Source organism: Hippopotamus amphibius, chromosome 2, assembly GCF_030028045.1.
Source record: "Hippopotamus amphibius kiboko isolate mHipAmp2 chromosome 2, mHipAmp2.hap2, whole genome shotgun sequence".
Lineage (NCBI taxonomy): Eukaryota > Metazoa > Chordata > Mammalia > Artiodactyla > Hippopotamidae > Hippopotamus > Hippopotamus amphibius.
This window is the reverse complement of record NC_080187.1, coordinates 209,973,875-209,999,163: the sequence shown is the minus strand read 5'-3', so window position 1 is coordinate 209,999,163 and position 25,289 is coordinate 209,973,875. Positions and strand designations below refer to the sequence as shown.

Below are 25,289 nucleotides of genomic sequence, written 5' to 3'. Positions count from 1 at the left end.
AACAACAGCTTTCATTGCCCGCAGTGTCTGGGATGCAGTGGGTGCTTACTAAGGTTCCCTGTTGAGTGGATGACTGATGGAAAAGCATGGGGGGCTACCCCTCTGCTAAGGGGTACCAGAAAGAACCCACATGAGAGCAAGGAGGCCCCTAAGAGATCTCCTGGTCTGGCGTTCTCATCCTTTTTCTTTTATTTTAAACCATGGACTCTTTTGGCAGTCCTATGAAGGCAGTGGCTAGACTCCTTCTCAGAATAAGGTTTCTAAATACATTGAATAACATATGTAGAAATTACAAATGAAGCCAATTATAATGAGACAGTAATCAAAATATATTTTTTAAAATTGTGATTTAAGAAAACAAAATTTTGATTTTGTTTTTGTTAACACATGAAATAACGAGATGCGGCAGGAGTCACATGGCCACTGCAAACGTGAATTAGCGACGAGCGTGAATGACATCCTGAGATATGGACAACAACTGTAACGTGATACGAAGAAGAATCCATGGTTTTCATTCTGGAAAAATCACAGGAATTGGTAATGCCACTGTGGTTTGTTACCGGCCTTCATAACTGAAGACAATGCTCAATTTTAGTCAGAGGTTAGTGGAAACAAAGATGTTACATTTTTTGTCCACCTGAGTTCCTGAATGAACTGGTTCAACCCTGAGTTTACAGAGAGATGAGGCGCACTCTCACCGCTTTGTGAGGTGGGGACTGAAAAGTCAGGTCCTCGGACCCCTCCTCCCATGCATCTCCCTGGCGCCTCCTCCCCCTTCAGGGTGCAAAGTGGCAGGAGGGCTGCGCTAGGCCCTGTCTGCACAGACGCACCCTGAACTGCCTCACACAGGGACTCATACGGAAGAGGCCTCTTAAATGTCAGTGGAATTCAATCAGCCATAGCTGCCAGCCCGAGTGCCGCTCCCGATTCTGTAAACCAGCTCTGCAAACAAAGTTGGAGGATTTACCAGCACCCATGTGGACTCACTCAGCTCACTGCAGGGGACTCGAGCCCAAGAGATGGGCAGATTCCAAGCTGAGACCCTGAAGAAACCCCTTCAAGGACTGGTCAAATAAATGATGCATCATAAAATAAACAGGGTCATTATAATCATATTAGTACTGATGCACCGGAATAGTGTGCAGCCGCAAAAAAGGAAAAGTTCTTCTTTTAAGAGAACTGACATGCAAAGATTTTCATGACATACTATTCACGGAGAAAAAGTGGGCTTCAAAACAGTGTGAACAGTGATCCCTTGTAGGCAGAATTATCTCTACATCTGATTATCCACGGAGACATATTGAGATCTGGAAGATAACGGTTTTCTTTTTTTTTTCATTTTTACTGGAGTATAGTTGCTTTACAATGTTGTGTTAGTTTCTACTGTACAGCCAAGTGAATCACTATACATATATACATATCCTTTCTTTTTTGGATTTCCTTCCCATTTAGGTCACCACAGAGCACAGAGTAGAGTTCCCTGTGCTATATGGTAGGTTCTCACTAGTTATCTATTTTATTTTTTTTAATTTATTTTTAATTTTTTTAGTTTTTAGTTATCTATTTTATACATAGTATCAAGAGTGTCTATATGTCAATCCTAATCTCCCAATTCATCCCATCCCCTTCTTTCCCTCTTAGGACAATGGTTTTCTTTGGGTGGAATTATTTGAGGGATTTTAATTTTCTTCAGGACATATTTCTATACTGTCCGAATTTTCAGGGAGCGTAATTGCTCTTTACAAAACAGCAAATAAAAGGCAAGAAAATAGGAAGAAAATAACCCACCGTCTCTACCCCCCCCCCCCCACCCCGTTGTACACCCAGGCCACCACTCAGGTGGTTCCGGGCAGGTGCTGTGCAGCTTCGCACGGGGAGCCCTGGACTTGGGTCTGTGCCCTGAGCTGTGGGAGCTGGGCCAGGGGGTGGGGCCTGGACTGGGGTAGGAGGCGTCCTGAGTGGAGCTACTGCTCTTAATGGGGGAGGGTCAGAGAACCCTGGCAACCAGAGGCCTTTACCCCTCATGAAGCCGGGCAAGGATCTTGCTGTAACATAACAGGCCACGCAAAGCCTCCTTTGTCAGAAGCACCACTTGAGGTGGGAAGGCCAATGCCTGGCCAGGAGGTCAGAGGTCCAGGCTGTAGCCCCACCAACAGCCCACGACCAGAAGGCAGGCACTCGCGTGGGTGGGAGTCAGAGGACAGCTGGGCAAAGGGAGGGTCAGCTGAGCAGTTCTATGGGTGCTGGGGACCCAAAGAGAATGGGAGTGGTCCAGGGACAGGGGAGAAGGGCGCGAGGGATTCTGCTGCCTTGGAGCCCCACAGGGCTCATGCCCGCATGGAGTGGGGAAGCCTGGCTTCCTGTCACAGCTCCCTTGGAAATGTCCTGGTCCCCCCCTCCTCTGAGCCGCTACTCCTCTGCTTAAGACCCCTGCTTACTCCCAACTGCCTGCACCATCCCGCTTTCCACTCTGCATTCGAAGCCCTTCCCAGCCCCACCCTGGCTCTCATCGACTTTGCCAGCCACTGTCATCTGCCTCTGGTCCCTTCTCTGAGCCTCTCTCCCATCCCCCAACCCCCACTTCCTTCTTCCACCTGACCCTCAGCTCGAACTACATCAGGCTCTTCTACGTTTCCATGTTTTTATGCTTCTCCCTCCACCTCCACCCCCATGTCCTTTCCTACTTAGTAAACGCATATGAACCCTTCAAAGTTCAGCTGAAATGCCACTTCGCTCACTTCCCCCACCAGGCCAGGTCCTCCCCGTGACCCTCACGGCAGCTGGTACAGCCGCGATCCCCTCATTCAGTGTCTGCACATCTGCCTCCGTGTTCCAGAGAGAGTTTTGGGAGGTTGACTTTGTGTGTCTGGGCTTGTTCACCTCTGTGCTCCTGGCTCCTAGCCTTGCTTGGCACACGACAAGGACTCAGTAATACCTGCTGAGTGACTGGTGGGGCTGGAATGGACCTACCTTTCTGCTCGGGAGCACTGCTGATGGTGAAGGGGTGCCACTCGTAACGCGCGATGCTAGGGATGTTCAGATACAAGTAGTCGCCAGGCCTGTAGTGGAAAAGAGAGGGCCTCTTGATGAGCAGATGAGTGACCTGGGGAGAGAAGAAAGAGACCAGGGTCATCTGTGCAAGTCCAGAGCTGCCAGGGGCCCCAAGGCCAGAGGATGGAGGCTGGGCCATCTTTCTCCACCATAAGCTGTACCAGCCCCAGACATAAGACCCTTCTGCCTGCGAGTAGGGTCTCACCCCTGCAGCACATCTGCCAATCAGGGGGTGGGCAGTGATCAGAGAAGGGGAGTCAGGCTGCGTCTAAAGGGGGGCTTATGGTGTGATCCCACCTCTTGTGGTGTAAATACTGCTTCTTAGTAGCCCTCCTCCTCTGTGAAGCCCCTGACTGCTCCAGCCCCTTTCTTGGAACTTCTATGGCACGTGCGTGGTATTCCAACCATGAATGGGCATCTCCCCCAGGATACAACAGCCTCATGGATAGTAGCTTCGGTTTATTGAGCACTTACTGAGGGCCAGAGCTGTGTGGAGCTCCTTAAGTGCTATCTCTAGTCCTCACAGCAACTCTCTGAGACGAACATCATTTTTTCTCTACAGAGGAGAGGCTGAAGCTCAGATAGGTTAAATGACTTGCTCCAGGCCACCAGCTAAGAAACCATGGGATTTGATGCCAGGGCCTAGACACAAACCTCAGCCTCTTATTTGGCTTCCATGTCCTCACTCTGAAGTTGTCCAGAGTCAAACCCACCCAGAACAGCCTTCCTTTTCTCCAAAAATGGCCCCAGTTACTCAGACACCTGCAAGACAGCCTAGACTCCTTCCCCCCCTCAACCGCAAATGCAGCCAGTTACCTCTTGAGTCTTTCTGTGATATGCCCCTTCCCCATCCAGTTCAGGGTCAAGTATCTCATGAGCTCTTGTCTGCATATGTGCAACAGCTCCCCCAGTGATCCCCTCCAAGCCATCTTCCACAGAGCAACTAAAGAAATCCAGCTGGAGTAGAAACCAGCTCAATACCACTGCCCCTCCCCTCCCCTGCTCAGGGGTTCCCAGTGGCCTGCAGAGTGAGGCCACTCACCATTAGGCCCTGCCCATCCCTCCAGCTTCTCCCTGGCACCTTGGCTTCAGCTGTGCCACATTACCTATAGTCCCCTAAGTACAGTATGCCCTTTCATAACTTTGTGCCTTTGTCCATGCTGTTCCTTATCCCAGCAATACCCTTCCCTGTCTTGTCTACCCAACAAACTCCTATTCATCTTTCAAAACCCTGATATGGCAGCTCCCATCTCATTCTGAAGCCTCTCTGATCTCTCAAAGACAAAGAGTTTAACATCTCTTGAGATTCTTCTTCTCTTACCAGCACAGCCCTACACTGTAACGAAAGAGTTGACTCTCCTATTAGCCTGTGTGCCTATGGAGAGTGGGACAGTGCCTGAGGCTTCTCTGCACCTAGCGCAGGGCCTGCCACCTTGTAGACACGAATAAATACTTACTGAAGGTGTTCTGTGCACACCTGGCCTGTAGTGGTACCCTGCCCACCTGTCATTACCTTTCCAGAAGTGTCACTCCTGGAGGGCTGGACCAAGTCTTGCACTTTGCTTGTCTCCTCCACTATGATGGGGCTCCCTATTTCCTTGGGGGTGGAGGTCTAACAGGGTACCCAGCTGCTGCACCCCACCACCCGTGACTCCCCTTGGCTCCTCAGGCCCCCTTTGCACCTTGGAAGGGAGGAGATTGACTTCCATGATGCACAAGGCCTCCATGCGGGATGCTGCTAGGCTGACAGCCTTCTCCAGGAAGAACAAGGTGCCAGGGATCAGCAGCCACTTCCAGAAGTTGGGCCCATGCAGGATGAGCAAGAGCCACATGGGGAGGTAGGACACGTGGGTCCAATAGAACACCTGTGGGCGTGGGGAGTAAGTTGCCAGAGTCAAGGCCTGGGAGTGGAACAGAGCCAAGGTTCACAGCCATCCTTAAAGTCAGGACGGTGCCTAGAGCCTTAGCCATACACACCCTCTCCTGGGAACAGGCTTGGGCAGGAGGGTGGGGGTGTGAAGCTTCATTGCCTCTCTGTTCTGGGGGCTTGGCCCAGAGAGTCTGTGAGGGAAGATTCTTGGTGCTAGTGGCAAACATCTGGAACATCTGCCTGGAGGTGTTCTGGTCAGAGCGGATTGCCCCCTCTGATGGGCTCATGAGCACAGATGTTCCTCCTCACTGACCCTTTCTCAGGGGGAAGGAAGGAAAGACAGCAATGATGTCCTGCGAGTGGAGAAGAGAGAACAAAGCCCTGAGTTTTAGCACCTGCTCTGCTACTAGCTGTGGGACCTTGGTCTGGTAAGTTACTTTTCTGAGTCAGATTCTTCATGGGTCAAATGAGGATTCTGATTCTGACTTCAAAGGATCATTGCTGGCCCAGAGTAGGTGACTTGTATATATATATGTCTATTTCTGATGTGAGCAGATCAGTCCAGGGGACAGTTCTGGTCTCCAAACCAAACCCTCTGTGACCTCCTGTTTCTCAAGGAAGCTAGAGAGAGGAAAGCAAAGCTAGACCTAACACTTTTGGAGTGACCATGCACCAGGAGTATGTAGTTATGGGCTTCACATGTATTATCTCATTTAATTCCTAAAATATTAATAACTTCAAAGGTAGAAAATTATAGCTCCATTTTACAGATAAGGACAATGAATGACCCGTAAGTGGTGGGGTGGGGATTAGAACCCTGAAGAGCCTGTGTTCCTTCCCCTCCCTGTACCCAGTTTAATCCAATTAGAGCAAGGGGATAAGCCAGCAAAAAAGGTAGAATCTTCTAGAGCAGAACATTTTCACTCAGCAGACATATCCTACAGCCCGATGGCAAAACCAAAATCACATGTCCATAGTACACAGACTGCCTGGAGCTTCCTGGGCTCTGGAGTAGGTTAGAGGGGACACAGCATGAAATGAAGTTGGGAGCGCAGGAAGGGATAGGCAAAGGGACAAGGGCTGGTGCACCTCAAAGTGGCCGCTCCTGCGGACACAGGAGCTGGAGCAGGCGGACATGAGGAGCAGCAGCAGCAGCAGGGCCACACCGGTCGGGGAGGCCAAGCCACAGACCCAGCCAATGCCAGGCCTTGTGGTGAGCAGCAGTTCCCAGAACTGGAAGGGGCTGGCCTCAGTCTGAGCCCGGAGTGCTGGAGACGAGCACAAGACAAGCTCTGCCCACCGCACCTTCCCTTTGGGGTTCCCACCCCTCCCCATTCAGAGGGCTGGCTTATCCAGGGCCCCCCTTCCCCACCCATCGTCCGGTAGGACACACAGGGGTGGGATAACTGAGTGGTTTGTGGAAAGGCCAGGTCCCATCCCACCCCTCGCCCCCAGCCCTGGGCTACTCACCGAAGTTCACCACGTGGGCCACGCTATGGACAAGGGAGAGCCCGACCACCACGTAGCCCATAAGCTGGTGGAACTGGATGTTGTGGTCCAGGGGCAGGACCTGAGCCAGCCACGTGCCCCGCAGCCACGTGAGGCAGCGCCTGAGCATCAGCACCTGGCCAGGCAAAGCGGCAGACAGCCCCGCCTGGCTCAGTCTCCGCCCCATCCTCCATGCCCCAGGAATTGTCTCCCTGCCCTGAGCTGACCGTGCTTCCTGAACCAGGCCCTGTCACCACCGCCCCCCAGCCTTCACTGCTCCCCTAGGTCCACAGCTGGGGTCTCCAAAGTAGGATCTCCAGAATTAGGGAGGGAAGAGGAAATGTTACACAGAATGTCTGCCGATATTTTATCTCAACACGTGGGAAGCACATAAGCTTTTACTAATATTTAGCATCTGTGCAGATATGGTGCCCTCGTTTAGTCATATGTCAGACAGGCACCATGCCACATGTGGTTCTCGAGATGTCCTGGGGGCAGATGGGGCTTTTCAAGGGCTTATGATGAGGCCCCCTCACTTGCTCATTTGCTTTAATGTGTTTACGCTTGCCCTGATACGTGGATTTGCAGATTACATTAACTGCTTTTGCTTAAATAAGCTAACTACCCCTCAGAAAGGACAAGTAGCTTAAAAGATTCCCTACAGAGAAAATGCAGATTGAAAATAGTGTTAATAAGACAAGAGCAAGTGACCATGAAAATAAGTCACGTCTCCCACTCCTGGTGTGAATTCTTTGTAGCTGGTTATGAGGTTAAAAATAAAACCCACTCTAATAAGAAGCTGATATTGTCAAGAGGAGTGTTTGAACTAAAGATGTACATCTCTGATCATTCAGGATGAACCTTGGGACTTGGCTGGCGGTCCAGTGGTTAAGACTTTGCTTTCCAACGCAGCGGGTGTGGGTTCCATCCCTGGTCGGGGAGCTAAGATCCCACATGCCTCGCAGCCAAAAAAACCAAAACATAAAACAGAAGCAATATTATAACAAATTCAATAAAAACTTTAAATGGCCCACATCAAAAAAATCTTAAAAAAAAAGGGGGGGGGGATGAGCCTTGCCTTATAGTTATATTGTGCCATAAACCTACTGGCTGATGATAATAAGGCATGCATATAATTATAAGTAAGTAGCATATATTGGGTAATTGGGAGGGGTTTTTGTTTTCTGTTTATTTTTGTTGTGTTTTATTTCATTCCAGCTGTAGAAGTGTGTTATCAAATACACTTGGAGACCTCAGTCTCTGGTCCCCAGAATCACACTCTGGCATTTGAGGCCCCTTGGAGCATTCACTTTCTGGCTAGAGCCCTGTACAGGAGCCAGCCCCACCTCCTCTGGGTCCCCCATAGGGTTATTGTGAGGATCAAAGGGAAAGTGCTTAGCACTGTGACTGGTACATAGTAAGCACACAAAAATGCCAGCTATGTTATTTACCTGCTGTGGGACTATGGACAGACAACTCACTGCCCATCTCTGAACCTTAGTCCCCATCACTGAGTGTTGGCCCAGCTGGTTTCTAAGGTGCCATCCTACCCTGATACTGCAGGTGTCCATGTATCCGTCATTTTGTCTAAGAAGAGCCTATCTCAGTCCCCCTACCCGCTTCCCTGCGTTGTGCCCGCAGAGCCCTACCGCGATGAAGCTGCAATCAAAGTTGAGGCACTGGCCGCAGCCCTTGGCCACCATGACGCTGGCGCCGAGGGCCCGGTGCGCACTGGCTGCCAGGGCGAAGAGCAGCACGTGGAGGCCCACGTAGACGGCCAGACAGAGCAGGTGGCTGCGGTGGTTGTGCCAGTAGGCGGCGGTCAGCGGGCGGGGACGGCGTGGGTGGGCGGCGGGAGGCGTCAGCCAGTGGGCAGCACTGTGAGAGAGGGCTCCACTCAGAGGGACCACCAGAGTCTGAACCTAGAGACCCACTCCCTCCGCAGCCCACGAACTCTCGGGAGCCTCGTGGCAAACAGGCCGCTTTCTTTTACACCAGGAAACAGAGAGGTCAAGTGACTTGCTTACAGTCACACAGCTAGTTGAAACTGGGATGAATCTCTGGTCTGTCTGATGCCACACCCACGACTTTCTTTCTCTCTCTCTCTCTCTTTCTTTCTCTTTCTTTCCTTCCTTCCTTCTTTCTTTCTTTCATTCCTTTCTTTCTTTCCTACGTCTCCTTCCCCATTAGGGGCAAGGGAGGGGAGGCAATAGAAAAGGATGGAAGAATCTGAGAGGTTTTGTGAAAACCCACAAGAAAATTAATACACAAAAAGAATGAACTACAAAACTGGCACTATTCAGAGCTTGGAGTCAAACTTGGGTCTACTGTTACATCCCTTTTATAGTATTTTCTGCACAGCGCTTATCAAATTTCTATTTATCTAGTTTATGTACTTGTTTATTGGTATAAGTTACCTGTCTCGCAGGGTGGAACGTAGCCCCAGCAGAACTCTGCTATTACTGTGAGAACAAGTTTTGATACATGTAGCTTCTCGACCAAGCTGAATACATAACTGTCTTTGCTAATTATCTGCGTGATCCTAGGCGTGTTACTTCAGGTGAAGTAACTATAATGTCCTTTTGTAACTTCATTCTTTTTGTAACTTTAATTTCCTTGTCCATGCCATGCCCTGGTATATTTGTGAAAACGCCCAGTACTTAATATCGTGAGCTGATTCTAAAGAAACACTGTAGAAAACTGACGCATGACAACAGCTGCCCTGTAGGACAGACCTTTGTTCCCAAGAGAAAGCAGGCAAAAGGCGGCTAAACGGGGCCAGGGCGGGGCGGGGTCGGCAGGGGCGGGGCGGGGCCGGCAGGGGCGGGGCGGGGCGGGGCTGAGGGATCCTCTGTGCGTTCAGGCCCCACTTCGCACCTGGTGTCTAATCCCGGCACGAGACAGGGCGGTACCTGATGGTCAGGTTCTCCATGACCCCGGGGAGGCGCTGCAACTCGTCTTGGAGCTCCTCGAAGGTGATGGCGCCGCTGCAGTCCTTGTCCGCTGACTCGAAGAGCGCCAGCGTCAGCTGGTCCAGCTTCTCCTCGGGCAGCGAGATGGCGCTCTCGCGCAGGCACGACCGCAGCACGATGCGCAGCTCGTCCACGTCGATGGAGCCGCTGCCTGTCCCAAGCGAGGATAAAGCAGAGTGGGGGCCTGCCCACTGCCTTGCACAACTCCCCCGTACTTGGGGGCTCCCCCTGCCTTGCACAACCATTGCAACGAGGGGTGAACTTTTCTTGTTCGTTCATCTTCAGCTTTCTGCCAACCAACTCTCTTTAGGAGTATAGACCAGGCATCTGGTCTATCGAAAGACATATGGCATCTTCCACTCACAAACCTTCCATGGCTCCCTACTGCCGAACTTAACAGAGGCAAACATCTCCCGAAGCATGGAGAATCTTTGGCCTCAGGGCATGCCTTCCTCCAGAATCTGCAGCCTCCTCTTTAAGTACCACTCAGCTTCCAAGATCATGTGCCCAGAAGATACACTCGATTACTTAATCTATAAGGAGCTTTGTGCCCAGAGCCCCAGTTATCCAGAGGCAAATTGTATATGAGGTGATGGTGAGGAGGTTCTCTGTTTTTCCCCAACTTGTAGCGGAAGCTGCACATCCATGTTGTCCTGAGAGGCCACAGCTGGGTCCTCAAGTTCAGCCCTGTGGCCTTATGTGAACATGAATGGCTAAGAATGAAGTGAAAAGGAAGCCAAAACTATTGTTGACCCTCTGTCCAGTCGGGTTCATCCGCGGATTCCACTTGCGGTTGGTTGAATCCGCGAATATGGAACCCATCTATACCGAGGGCCGACTGTATTACTCCATTTTATATGAGACTTGGGCGTACACAGATTTTGGTGTCCACGGGGGTCCTGCAACCAACTGGAGAAACTACTGTACCAACCGAGATGGGATCTGGGGCTTTTTTTTTCCTGTATATATTTTCATTCCTCATGAGCAGTAGAACCCGTGGCTAGTGATTTCTTGGGCTGTTTTGGATACAGACACAAGATTGCTGTGTGATGGAGGCTATAAGTCCTTTAGCGCATTGCCCCTTACTTTGCTCATCTCTAAAATGGGGCTAATTATTCCTCTCGTTCAGAATTGGTGCAAGGATAATAGATAATTAATAACAAAGCTCTTAATGCAGTATTTGGAAGATGGTAGTTGCATATAAATGGAAAGTCTTACTGGTATTGTGATCATCACTTGGGCCAAAGTCAAAGTCTGTAATCGCAGTACACTGCGGAGTCTAATATGCTACTCTCCAGCCACACCTCCTGTCCTTCAGCTTTCCTAGTCAAGAGCCATCATGAACCATATGTTAAAAGAAACCTTAGCAAAGCTCTGCCAAGAAACTCATGAACCCGGGACCGACTTGCTTCCTATTGCACTCCTCAGGGTCTGTGTAGCCCCCAGGAGTGGTCTGAGACTTAGCCCATTTGAAATGACCTATGGGAGGCCTTTTCTTACTACTGACTGGATGAGGATGTGAACTAGGCCCTGAGATATATTATAAATCTAGGACAAGTTCAGAAGGCAATCCAGGACCATGCCCACGAGGCACTGCAGGCTCCCACTAAAACTACAGAGAAAGAAGCGGTTCCTTCACCAAGCTCTTAAAACCTGGAAAGAGAGGTGCCCCCCCCCCCCCAAGACTGACTATTGCACGGGATGGGTTGAAGCCTTCTCCATCCCATCTGAAAAGGCTGTGGAAGTCCATAAGTCCCTTTTAAAAGAAATAATTCCTGGCTTGGACTTCCAAAGTCCCTCCAGAGTGATAACAGGCCCTCTTTTATGGTCAAAATCACACAGGGGTTCACAATGGCCTGTGGGCGCTCTGACCACATCCAGAGCACCAGTCCCTCCCCGCCCCTTCACACGCTCTCATCCATTCAGCTTTATTCTCTCCTTTGCCAATTTCAAGTCCAGGGTCCTCCTTCACAATTATCCTTGTGCACATTTTTATTCCTTGTCTCTCTGTCCTTCTACTGCACTGACCCTAAAAATATCTCATCCCTAGGCAAATCCAACCACCTGTTTTCTCCTTTGCTGCACCAGGGCAGCTAAGTGAGTATTGCTGAAGGAAAGCACCCAAGAGAGCAGGAAGTGTCTGATCCCAGCCACAATAAGGCCTTCAACTTGCCCGCGGTCCTCTTGTGCTTCTCTAGCAAGGTCATGGTTCTGCTGTCTGCCAAGACACTTCTCACCTCCATGACCATCTAGTCCCTGCCTGACTCTTGGAGAAAACTAGAGCGCCCAGAAATGAATGCCCTCTAGTTCCTGCTGTGAAACTACAAACCTCCTCTTACCTGCCCTGCCCTGTCTTCTTCCCCACCTCTGTCTGCAAGGAGGAGGTGTGTGTGCTGCTTCCTCCTGTCACAGGCCAACCTCTCCATCTGAGGTTGTTGCTAAGCTCCAGGGGTGGGCAATGCTTAGTGGTTAGAAAGCAGTCAGTGAAGAGGGTCCCATGAAGATTGGGGTGGAGTCTGAGGAAGATGTTCTGGAAGCAGGTAGAGTCAGCTGCCCACGTAGTGGCAGTGGTGTGGGTCAACTTGGGACGTGGGCTCCAGGAATGAGGTCTGGCTAGACTGAATCAGGTGGGAATGGGAGCTAGAGAAACCCAATTGGCCAGAGGGCCTTGCCCAGCAGCTAGGTTGAGCTTTTCAGGATGCAAATCCAGCCCTGTGACTCCCCTGCTCAGTGCTCCTCAGTGGCTCCCCATTACTCATTGTACTGAGATTCCAAACCATGGCCTCTGGGGTCTGCCCAGTCTGGCCTCGCCAATCACCTCAGTCTCACTGGGTGCCTTTTTCCCACTTCAGCCTTCCTTCCTTTGATGATTCTGGGCCTTCAGAGACCCTTTAAGCCACAAAGTTGCCAAAACGTCAAAACCAGGATGGTCATTGCAGTGTCATTGATAATGCCACAAAGGAGGAGGGAACAATGGAATCCTCCCTTTTGGAAATGGGGTCTGAGCAAATAGTAATAAATAACAGCTGACACCTGTAAAGGTGGTATCACGAACTAAGCACTGTCCTGAGTTTCCATTAAGTTAACTAATTTAATCCTCCTATCAACCTCACAAGTATGTACTATTACAACTGACTGTTATTTTTATGTGATAGGTGAAGAAATTAAAGCACAGAGAAGTTAAGTGACTTGCCCAGGGTCACATGATTAATAGCTAGTGGAGCTGAGATATGAACCTGAGGGACCTGGCCTCAGAATCAGAGATCATAACTATTGGGTTAGCCAAAAAGTTCGAGTTTCTTGGCCAACCCAATACTAGGCTGTGCTGCATGGAACATGGGATCACAGACATACAGTGGAATAGGATGCAGCCACTATAGATGAAGCTATACCTACACTGAGTTACCATTTCACACCCATTAGGGTGGCTATTATCAAACAACCAGAAAATAACAAGTGTTGGAGAAACTGGAACTTTTATGCATTGCTGGTGTGAATGTAAAATGGTGCAACCGCTGTGGAAAAGAGTATAGCAGTTCCTCAAAAAAAAAAAGAATTGCTGTATGATCCAGTAATTCCACTTCTGGGCATATGCCCAAAAGAATTGAAAGTAGCGTCTTGAAGAGATATTTGTACACCCATATCTATAGCAGCATTACTCACAATAGTCGAGAGGTGGAAGCAGTCCAAGTGTCCATTGACAAATGAATGGATAAACAAAATGTGTCATATACATACGATGGATATTATTCAGTCTTAAAAAAGAATGAAACCTCTCATATGGTATAACACGGGTGAACCTTGAGAACATTATGCTAAGTGAAATAAGCCAGTTACAAAAGGATAACTATTATATAATTTCACTCATATAAGGTACCTGGAATAGTCAAATTCTTAGAGGAGGGGGGAATAGGGAGTTATGTTTAATGGATGCAGTGTCAGTTTGGAAAAATGAAAAAGTTCTGGAGATGGATGGTGGTAACGATTGCACTACAACGTGAATTTACTTAATGCTTCTGAACTATACACTTAAAAATAGTTAAAGGGGTAAATTTAATATTATGTATATTTTACTACAATAAAAATGATGTTATGAAGCAATACAGCCTCACATGAACAATCCTGTATATGGTTTAGTGAAAAAAGGCAGTGCGTAGAGTATAATCCCATTTTGTTTTAAAAAAAAGCGTGTGTGAGTCGTGTATGCGATCAGTTAGAAGACAGTACAGAAAAATGTTCTGGGTGATTTTTGTTTTCTTCTTTAAACCATTCAGTATTGTCTAAAATGTTAATAGTGGGCTATTACGATTATTATTAAAAAGCAAAAAAAAAAACAATTTCTTTTTTCGAACATAGAAAAGAACAAAGGAAAGCTCTAACTTCTGGTAAGTTAAATCAAGGGCATTTGCCTCCCTGCCACAGTCCCACTTCTCCCTCAACAAAAGGGAAACAGAGACCAGAGACAGGGCGGGGAACCCACAGAGAGAGAGAGAGAGACGGCAGGGTCAGCCTCACCTGGAGAAAGCAGCCCCATGCTGGGTAGTCACTGAGATGGGTAGATTCCCTTTGTCCCCCCAGTGAGCCCTCCCCCGCCTCACAAGGGCCCTTACCGTTGACGTCATACACCTGGAAGAGGAATCGGAGTTTGTCTGTGGGGCTGCCGTGGATGAGCATGGTCAGCGCCTCCCGCAGCTCCTGAAGCGTGATGGTGCCACTTCCATCCGAGTCAAACAGAGTGAAGAATCTCTCCGCAAAGAAGGACTGTGACCAGAGGAGGGCAGGAGATGGGCACAAGGGTGCCTACAGGGTCCGGGCTTTGAATTCATTCACTGCATCTGTGTGTGTGTGTGTGTGTGTGTGTGTGTGTGTGTGTGTACATGCCGTGGAGTGGTGGGATTCAGGGAGGACTCAGGTTCCTGAACACAGTGTGTGATCTGCCCACAAGGCCACACCAGGGGGCAGTGTCCATGGCTCAGATCCCTACAGCAAGCATGGGCTTGTGTCTGGCCTTGGGCCCCCTTCTGGCCCCCAGGCCTGGTAATTTACATAGGCTCTTTGTCCCCACAGTCCATTGCCCCCATCAGCCTTATAGTCCAGACCTCTGGTACCCCCTTACTCAACATGCGAAAAGGGTCAGATCAAGGGTCTCCCTGAAGGCTCCTCCCAAGTCCTGTCTTATTCCCCTTGGGGTGACCCCGAGGGATAGTGAAGCCAGGAAGGACTTATGAAATAGATGCCACTTGAGTACCTCCGTCTTTGCCTTTACTTGTTTTTTGTTTTGTTTTGTTTTGTTTTTCTGACATACAATAAACTGCATGTGTTTAAAGTGTACAATTTGATTTTTTTCTTAATAGTAATGTATATATGGCACTCCCAATCTCCCTGCCTTTACTTGTTGTTTGAGCTGCCTATAGCCTACATTAAATGTTCTTAATGTAGACCTTTTTTTTAAATTGGAGTATAATTGCTCTACAATGTTGTGTTAGTTTCTGCTGTGCAATGAAGTCAATCAGCTATATATGTATACATATATCGCCTCCCTCATACCCCTCAATCCCACCCATCTAGGTCGTCACATCACCCTGATACCAAGACCAGACAAAGATATCACACAAAAAAAGAAAATTACAGACCAATATCACTGAAGAACATAGACACAAAATTCCTCAACAAAATATAAGCGAACAGAATCCAACAACACATTAGAAGGATCATACACCATGAACAAGTAGGATTTATCCCAGGGATGCAAGGATTCTTCAATATACACAAATCAATCGGTGTGATACACCATATTCACAAATTAAGGAATAAGAACCATATGATTATCTCAGTAGATGCATAAAAACTTTAGGCTTGTTCTTAACAGCACTTGTTCTCAGTTGCTGATTCACTCATCCCATTCATCATTCATCCATTCATTCATCCAACAATCACGTCCATGCAGCCCCTCCTTGCCCAGCCTGGTGTTAGGCCCTGGAAACACAGAAATTAAGAAAACAGGCTGGGTCAGTGTTACAGATATGCCAGGCCCAGATGTTCCCCTTGAGGCAGGGAGAGGAGTCTAAAGGCTTTAGGGTCTAACCTAAATTCACAAGCATGAAGTCCACTGTGGGCAGTCCAACTCTGCCTTGGCTTAACCCTTTTTCCTGTGGGTCCCTTGAGTAAGGCCTTTGTCACTCTCTACCATCCCAAATGGCCTTTATCTTTTTTACAGCCCCTGTTAGGCAGAAGGTCTTTTTTTCCTTCCCCAGATTGACTATGAAAGGAGGAAGAGCTTTTAGGGTTCTAAGCAGTATCTCTGGTACCAGCAAGTGAGGGTCTCTCCCATCCAGACAGGGGCATTCAAGTGCTCACTGGCTCATGCCCATCAAGGACACAGGCCACTAAGAGATGCCAGCCCAGGGGACACCTGGGGAGAGGTTGGCATTTGCAGGCTCAATCCTCCCACCTTTCTGCTAATGTATCTGCTGTTTGTTGGGCATGCAGGCTGCTACGGGGATGGGCAGAGGACCTATGAAACCAAGAGAGAGGAATGGGCATGGTGTGGCAGTGCAAATGGGCCTTTAATAGATACAAATCATGGAAAAGCTTATTTTGTGGCAGGAAGCTTAAGTCATAACATCGCCTTTGCCCATGAGGCTAGCAGTAATTGTGAGGGCAATAATATTTCTTAAGATTTGACAAGCTACTGATTTCCAACTTCACGTGTTGTTTGGAAGACCCCAGGAGGCCATAGCTACCATGAGGGGTGGAAGGACCCCAGTAGCAGAGACAGCAACATCCTCTGGCCCTGCTTAGAAGTGGAGCCTCAAGCCCGGGGGAAGCCAGGGAGCAACATTTCCCTCCTTGTGAGGTACTGTGTCCTGCAAACCAGATTGCTCTCCCTCTACAAAATATGAGCGCAGGGACCCCACTTCTGGAGTGGACACTTGCCTCTTTCACATTCAGGGCTCTTTTGAAGTCTTGCAGGTTGATTTCCCCATCTTCTCCTGCAATGGTCTCAAACTGGCGTGTCACCCACTGAAGCCACTTGGTGTCCTCCTCGGCACTCATGGTGCTGGCAGACAAAGGAGAGAGGTTGGTGGGTATGGGGTGGCCAAGGGTTCAGGAGGTCTCACAGTGGCCCCAGGACCTCTGTCTTTCTCCTATTAGGGCCTTGGGTCTCCCATGGTGTTGAACCAACTTCAGAGTGGGAGCTACTTCTTTATGTCTCTAAGTCCCCATCTCTTCCTCCCATCTGACATTGGCTGCCCCAGGCTTAAGCCTCTTTAGGTTCTGGAATGACAGGACCCCAGTGAGATGGACCCCAGACTGTGGGCATATGGTCAGAGAATGGCCCGCTTCAGGGACGCCATTAACACGATGACAGTGACTGTCGCACTGCACATTTACATAGCTCTTTACTGTTTTCAAAATCCTTCCCAGTCACTATTTCCTTTGGTCTCTGTTACCAAATGTAAAATACTCAATTGCTCTGAGCCTATTTCCTCCTTATGACATTTTACAGGGAGGAAACAGGCTCGGAGCATTCGAGTTTTTTAGCAGAATTTGTTCAACAGGTTAGAGACAGAGAGAAAGACAGAGCTCAACTCCGAGGCCAGTGCTTTTTTCATCACGCCCCAGAGCCTCTGCCCTCTTCCTGAACACTTCAAGTACAAGCCATGCCAGGACTAGGACCTCAGGGCTTGAATCTCCAGGTCCAGGGCGTATTCTACAGTGTCACAAGGACATCAGCCATCTAAAACCCTCACAGATGAGCTAGCGATACTGTGATCAGAACAGAGGTGAGTGATGAAATGAGAACAGCACTTTCTGTGGCATCAGGACCCAGCAATCCAAAATTGAGTCAATGAGTGAGAATTCACAACATCTTATTCTATAAATTTCCTCTGCAAGAATGGCTTTTGTCTGTATCCGATGAGTTTCATATTACCTTAAATGATTTAGCTACAATCGATCCTCATTATTTGCAGATTCCACATCCGCAAATTCACCTACTTGCTAAAATTTATTTGTAACCCTCAAGTCAATACTTGCAGCATTTTTGAGGTCATCATGGACGTGGGTAAAGTGGGAATACATTTGAGTTACCTGATGTGCATGTTCCCAGCTGAGGTCAAACAAGGCCATGATCTGCTTACTTGTCTCAGCTCTCAGACTGTAAACAAATGACCTTCCCACGATCTATTTACTGCTGTGTTTCACATTTTTGCACTCTTTGTTGGTGATTTTACTCTTTAAAATGGCCCCCAGGAGTAATGCTGAAGCACTGTCTAGTGTTCCTAAGCACAAAAATGCTGTGATCTGCCTTATGGAGAAATTACATGTGTTAGATAAGCTTTGTTCGAACATGAGTTCTAGTGCAGTTGACTATAAAGTCTATGTTAACAAATCAACAATTTCTGCTTTTAAAGGAGCCTTTAAACAGTAACACACATAAAAAGAAATTATGTATTGATCATTTTATGAAAAATTTAGTGCCCATAGGCTGGCAGGAACCAAACCCTGTATTTATTTTCCCTAAGAGAAAACATTCAGAATTTCCTCCTTCAGGGTTTGTAGTAACTTTATAGAATACAACTACCATGAAAAGTGAGAATTAACTGTATTTATAAATAAAGGTTAAAAATAAATGAGCTAAAGTGAAATCAGTCAGAGAAAGCAAATACTTTACGATATCACTTATATGTGGAATCTAAAAAATAAAACAAAAATATCTAGAAACAAATGACAATGAAAACACAACCCAAAACCTATGGGACACAGCAAAAGCAGTTCTAAGAGGGAAGTTTACAGCAATACAGTTCCACCTTAAGAAACAAGAAAAATATCAAATAAACAACCTAACCTTCCACCTAAAACAATTAGAGAAAGAAGAACAAAGAAACCCCAAAGTGAGCAGAAGGAAAGAAATCATAAGATCAGAGCAGAAATGAATGAAAAAGAAAGGAAGGAAATAATAGCAAAGATCAATGAAACTAAAAGCTGGTTCTTTGAGAAGATAAACAAAATTGATAAACCATTAGCCACACTCATCAGGAAAGAAAGGGAGAAAAGCAAATCAACAGAATTAGAAATGAAAAAGTAACAACGGACACCTCAGAAATACAAAAGATCATGAGAGACTACTACAAGCAACTATATGCCAATAAATGGGATAACCTGGAAGAAATGGATACATTCTTAGAAAAATATAATCTTCCAAGACTGAACCAGGAAGAAATAGAACATATGAACAGACCAATCACAAGTATGGAAGTTGAGACTGTGATTAAAAATCTCCCAACAAACAAAATCCCAGGGCCAGTTGGCTTCACAGGCGAATTCTATCAAACACTTAGAGAAGAGCTAACATCTAACCTTCTCAAACTCTTCCAAATTATAGCAGAAGGAGGAACACTCCCAAACTCATTCTACGGGGCCACAATCACCCTGAGAGCAAAACCAGGCAAAGATATCACAAAAAAAGAAAATTACAGACCAATATCACTGATGACTATAGATGCAAAAATCCTCAACAAAATACTAGCAAACAGAATCCAACAGCACATTAAAAAAATCATACACCATGATCAAGTGGGGTTTATCCCTGGGATGCAAGGATTCTTCAATATATGCAAATCAATCAACATCATATCAGCAAATTGAAGGATAAAAACCATAAGATCATCTCAATAGATGCAGAAAAAGCTTTTGACAAAATTCAGCATCAATTTATGATAAAAACTCTCCAGAAAATGGGCAGAGAAGGAAATTACCTCAACATAATAAAAGCCATATATGAGAAACCAAAAGCCAACATCGTTCTCAATGGGGAAAAACTGAAAGAATTCCCTCTAAGAACAGGAACAAGACAAGGGTGTCCACTCTCACCATTATTATTCAACATAGTTTTGGAAGTTTTAGCCACAGCAATCAGAGAAGAAAATGAAATAAAAGGAATACAAATTGGAAAAGAAGAAGTAAAATTGTCACTTTTTGCAGATGACATGATATTATACATAGAAAACCCCAAAGACTCTACCAGAAAGCTGCTAGCACTAATTGATGAATTTAGTAAAGTAGCAGGATACAAGATTAATGCGCAGAAATCTCTTGCATTCCTATACACTAACAACAAAAGAGCAGAAAGAGAAATTAAGGAAACTCTCCATTCACCACTGCAACAAAAAGAATAAAATACCTAGGAATAAATCTGCCTAAGGAGGCAAAAGACCTGTATGCAGAAAACTATAAGACACTGATGAAAGACATCAAAGATGACACAAACAGATGGAGGGACATACCATGTTCTTGGATTGGAAGAATCAATATTGTGAAAATTACTATACTACCCAAAGCAATTTACAGATTCAACGCAATCCCTATCAAATTACCAATAGCATTTTTTACAGAACTAGAACAAGAAATCTCACAATTTGTATGGAAACGCAAAAGACCCCGAATAGCCAAAGGAATCTTGAGAAGGAAAGATGGAGTTGGTGGAATCAGGCTTCCTGACTTCAAACTATACTACAAGGCCATAGTGATCAAGACAGTATGGTACTGACACAAAAATAGAAAGGAAGATCAATGGAACAGAATAGAGAACCCAGAGGTAAACCCAAGCACACATGGGCACCTTATCTTTGACAAAGGAGGCAAGAATATACAATGGAGAAAAGACAGCCTCTTCAATAAGTGGTGCTGGGAAAATTGGACAGCTACATGTAAAAGAATGAAATTAGAACACTTCCTAACACCATACACAAAAAGAAACTCCAAATGGATTAAAGACCTACATGTAAGGCCAGACACTATCAAACTCCTAGAGGAAAACATAGGCAGAACACTCTAGGACATACATCAAAGCAAGATCCTTTTTGACCCACCTCCTAGAATCATGGAAATAAAATCAAGAATAAACAAATGGGACCTAATGAAACTTAAAAGCTTTTGCACAGCGAAAGAATCCATAAACAAGACAAGAAGGCAACCCTCAGAATGGGAGAAAATACTTGCCAACGAAGCAATGGACGAAGGATTAATCTCCAAAATATACAAGCAGCTCATGCAGCTTAATACCAAAAAGCAAATAACCCAATCAAACAGGCGGAAGACCTAAATAGACACTTCTCCAAAGAAGACATACAGATGGCCAGCAAACACATGAAAAGATGCTCAACATCACTAATCATTAGAGAAATGCAAGTCAAAGCCACAATGAGGTATCACCTCACACTGGTTAGAATGGCCATCATTAAAAAAATCTAGAAACAACAAATGTTGGAGAGGGTGTGGAGAAAAGGGAACTCTCCTGCACTGTTGGTGGGAATGTAAGTTGGTACAGCCACTATGGAAAACAGTTTGGAGGTTCCTTAAAAAAATAAAAATAGAACTACCATATGATCCAGTAATGCCACTACTGGGCATATACCCAAAGAAAACCATCATCCAAAAAGAAACATGTACTGTAATGTTCATTGCAGCACTATTTACAATAGCCAGGCCATGGAAGCAACCTAAATGCCCATCAACAAATGAATGGATAAAGAAGATGTGGCATATATATACAATGGAATATTACTCAGCTATAAAAAGGAATGAAATGGAGCTATATGTAATGAGGTGGATAGATCTAGAGTCTGTCATACAAAGTGAAGTAAGCCAGAAAGAGAAAAACAAATAAGGTACGCTAACTCATATATACGGAATCCAAAAAAAAAAAAAAGTGGTACTGTTGAACCCAGTGACAAGACAAGAATAAGTATGCAGATGCAGAGAATGGACTGGAGGACATGGAGTTGGGGGGGCAGGGGGCGAAGGGGAAGCTGGGACGAAGTGAGAGAGTAGCATAGACGTATATATACTACCAACTGTAAAATAGATAGCTAGTGGGAAGTTGCTATATATCAAAGGGAGATCAACTCGATGATGGGTGATGCCTTAGAGGGCCGGGACAGGGAGGGTGGGGGGGAGTCACGGGAGGGAGGGGATATGGGGATATGTGTATAAATACAGCTGATTGTCTTTGGTGTGCCTCATAAGCTGGTACAAGAGTGTAAAGCAATTATATTCCAATAAAGAACTTAAATAAATAAATAAATAAATAAAATAAAACGTCCTAGTGAACATAACAGAAAAGAAACAGACTGACAGATATAGAGAACAAACTAGTGGTTACCAGTAGGGAGAGGACGGGGGAGAGGAAAGACAGAGGTAAGGGAGTAAGAGGTATAAAATATTTTGTATAAAATAAGCTACAAGGAGATAGTGTACAACACGGGGAATGTAGCCAACATTTTATAATAACTATAAGTGGAGTATGCTGCAATGCAAATAGAAGTGATTGTTCTTTTTCCTCTTGAGAGCAAGGAAAACGAGAATGTCAAACAGGCTAGAGGAGAAAGATAACCTGGCCTGAAAGAGTAATCATTCCTTGTTTTACTTTAGTTGTCACTAATCTGTAGTTACTAGATTTTTACTTCACAAAGCTAACTCCCTGATACTTAACTCTGAGAGTTACATCCTGTCTCTCACTCCCTAGCCCTATTACTTCCCAGTAATAAAATCATTCCTATAGTTTGTTTTGCATTTCAGAAAGGAGGTCCCCAGTCGACAAACCATAGACAGACAATCAACAAGTTGCCAGACCCCAGTCACCGGGTGGCCTAACGCCAGCTATGACTGTTTTGAAATATTGCAAAGGAAAAAAGAATAATGCAAAGGAAAAAGAATGCAAGACCTCCACCAACTTGATCCTTGTCACATACCCCAGACTGCGAGCCCCCACGTATAAAATCTTCCCTGACTCCCAAGGATGGGGGCGTGGGGGAGGGGTGCACAGTTCTTGAGGCACCAGCCTGCTGTGTCTTCCCTTTGCCTGGCAAAGAAAAATAATCACTCTCTTCTTCCAAAATCGCAGTCTCTGTATTTCTATTAGGCCTCAGTGCACAGAGGAGCCGTTATTACAGCAACAAGTATAATCTTTAAAAAATAAAATAAATGAGCTGGCTTCCACTTAAAGAACTAGAAAAAAAAAAATACACATGTACATGAATAGAAGGATAGACTCTTAAATATAAAATCTGAAATTAAGGAACTAGAAAACTAAAAAAGGTCAAAATGGTAAATTGATTTTGGTTATGGCAATGGTTTTACAGATGCAAGTATGTCAATACTCATCAAATTGTTCATTTTATTTATTGTACATCAATTATGCCTCAATATAGTGAAAAAACAAGTTGGCTCTTTGAAAATACTAAATAATAAATCACGATTAAAGGAAAAAAAGTAAAAAAATATAACATTAATATTGAGAAAGGCAATAGAACCCAGAAAAGGGAAGGGCTACAGAAATATAAGTATTGTGTGCAAATGCTTGGTGAACTTAGACACATGAATTAATTTCAAGAAGCAACAACCCAAACAGACCAATAATTATTTAAGAAATTAGAAAGAGGGTTAAATGTCAACCATTTAAAATAATGTCAGGCCCACCTTGTTTTTATAGCTGAGTTTTATCTAATTTTCAAAAAATAAGTCCAATGTCAAACTATCTCAGATTGTAGAAAATGATGGTAAGATTCCCAGTTTATTTTACAAAGCTAGCATTATCCAATCCCAATGACAAAAAAATAAAATTCTAGACAAGTTTAACTTACAGAGATGCAAAACTATAACTAAAATATAACCAAGTTAAATCCTAAAGTTTACTTTAAAAAATAATAATCCATCTTTATTAGGAAGGATTTATTCTTGTAATATAAGGATAGTTCCCTACCACTGATGGGGGAAAATTGGAACTGCAATACTTGTGATCGCTTACTCTCCCCTATCTTGCAGAAGCCTGCTTGCCACCCTCAGTTAAACAGTAAAATGAGTTACTAGAGTGATCAGATAATGGAGGAATGCCTCGTTTTTTAGGCACCTACCCCAAGCCTTTGTTTGAGACCCTTTACACATAGACTTGTTATGCAATCATTAACTTCAACCTGTAACCAATAAGAGAATGCCAATTGTGACCTTAGTCCTGATATGTATGGAATGTCCTGCTCCTACAGGTTTCTGTTTGGAAACCGCCCCCCTTGTGTGTGTGTAACCCATAGCAACTCCCCCACTCTGTTACTGCCTGTAACATATAGTAATTTTCTAACCTCTGTTTATGTAAAAACTCAACTAGAGCCTTGTTTAAACCAACCAATCAGTCTGTACCAATTATAGTTATATGCTTTAACCTATATAAGGAAAAGACCCCCCTGAAACGGGGCCCCAGAATTTTGGAGCGTTAGCTGGGTCCGCTGGCTCAATAAACCTGAGTTCTCCAACCCTCTGAGTGTGATGCTTGGTCTCTCGTGGGATGGGTTTTCCGCAATACTATCAACAGCCCTCTGCAGCCCGACAGTGCAGTCTCCTAAAGAGTAGTGGTTCCCAAATCCTGATATGTGCCCGCCAGAAACAGCAGGAGCTTGCTAAAATGCACATTCTAAGTCACCAACTTTGGGGTGGGGCCCAGGAATCTGCATATTTAACCAGCCCCCCGGGTGTTTGTGACCCACACTGGGTGGTCCAGGTTCACATCTGGAGAGGCACTGCCCTGAGGGTTAAACAGCCCCACTTACTCCCTCTCTCAAAACCCCACAGGAAGGTATTCCACAAAGCAGAGAGAACTCTGGAAAACAGGTTGCATGCAAGTGCTAACCCAGGTAGCGTGGGGACAGGATATCACATGCTCATCTCTCTCTTCTCAGAAATATTAGTGTGCCTGGCCTACGGGATCAGAAAGGTGGGAAGAAGGTGGAGAAGAGACTAGGCAGCTGGTGGGAAGTAAGGGGTGAGGGCAGGAGGGGAAAAGGAGGTAGCACGGAAGGAGACTGACATCCTCGACAAGAAACTGGGAAACTTCAGATTTCAGAGCTCAAAGGGAACATGGTGCTGATGAGAGGCCAGAATTGTCCCCAGGAGACCAGGATCTTAGGTCCAGCCTTGTTTTGTACCAACTAAATAACAGGCCCCAGTGAACAATAGTTTCTTCATCTGTAAATATGACAATCAACCTTCCAATGAAGGGTTCATTTACATACAATCAATCCTCATTATTTGCAGATTCCACATTTGCGAATTCACCAAATGTGAATTTGGGTTGCTACAGGGACCCAGTGAGATGCTATTTGTGAAAGTGCAACAGTTAAGCACTGCATATATGCTAGGTATGGTTATTAGTCTGACTTAGTCAATTCCTTATTTTACAGATGAGAAAACAGGCCCAGAGAGGGCAGGTGACTTGCTCAAGCTTGCACAGCTTGCTACTAACCAGGCAAGAGCATCCTCAGGTCTCCTTACTCCTGCCCCCGGCAGTCACCCTTTTGTGGATCTCCCAAAGGCAAAGAACCCCTGCCTTTCCCTTGTCTGTGGCATGGAAAGCTAGACAAATGAGCCACTCACCCTCTGCAGCCTTCAGGTTCTGGCAGGGCTGTGTTTCCCAGCAGGCTCATCCTCTCTGCTGTCTTCTAGACCACAGGTCCCAGAAAGGCTGCTGTCCATACAGCAGCCTGCGTGCTGAAGCCCACAGTTCACCTCTCCCCAACTCCTCTTCCTGACTTTCCTCAAAAGCTGTTTACACCCACAGCTGCTCAGTGAGCCATGTGCTGGCTGGTGGCCCACTTGCTCCAGAGAAATTCCAACAATGAGAACTGATGCTGGGGCGGGGAAGCCTTTCCCTTGGGAGAATGTTGACTGCAATCCATCTGGCCCAGTACCTTCCACTTTCCCGCCCTCAAGGAGACTGGGCAGGTAGGAGATCTAGAAATGCACGGTGAAAAAAAATGCTCCGTGAGACTTCATTGACCACAATAACATCAGTTACCCACAAAAATGTTAAGGCATGCACTGTTCTCAGGACTTTACACACAGTGCTTGATTTAGTA

At 46.0% G+C, this 25,289-nt stretch overlaps 1 protein-coding gene across 1 annotated transcript in view; it reads right to left on the bottom strand.

Moving 5' to 3' along the window:
• Window positions 1-24,870, bottom strand: part of NOX5 (NADPH oxidase 5) — a 40,262-nt gene extending 15,392 nt beyond the window's left edge. The window contains exons 1-9 of the mRNA XM_057723312.1: window positions 24,808-24,870; window positions 16,318-16,441; window positions 13,992-14,142; window positions 9,322-9,532; window positions 8,059-8,287; window positions 6,392-6,545; window positions 6,011-6,189; window positions 4,734-4,916; window positions 2,971-3,103 (exon numbers count right to left, since the gene is read on the bottom strand). Of these exons, the coding sequence (XP_057579295.1) occupies window positions 2,971-3,103; window positions 4,734-4,916; window positions 6,011-6,189; window positions 6,392-6,545; window positions 8,059-8,287; window positions 9,322-9,532; window positions 13,992-14,142; window positions 16,318-16,441; window positions 24,808-24,857 (1,414 nt within the window). The 5' untranslated portion in view covers window positions 24,858-24,870. The remainder of the gene's footprint in view (window positions 1-2,970; window positions 3,104-4,733; window positions 4,917-6,010; window positions 6,190-6,391; window positions 6,546-8,058; window positions 8,288-9,321; window positions 9,533-13,991; window positions 14,143-16,317; window positions 16,442-24,807) is intronic.
• Between the last annotated feature and the right edge of the window lie 419 nt (window positions 24,871-25,289).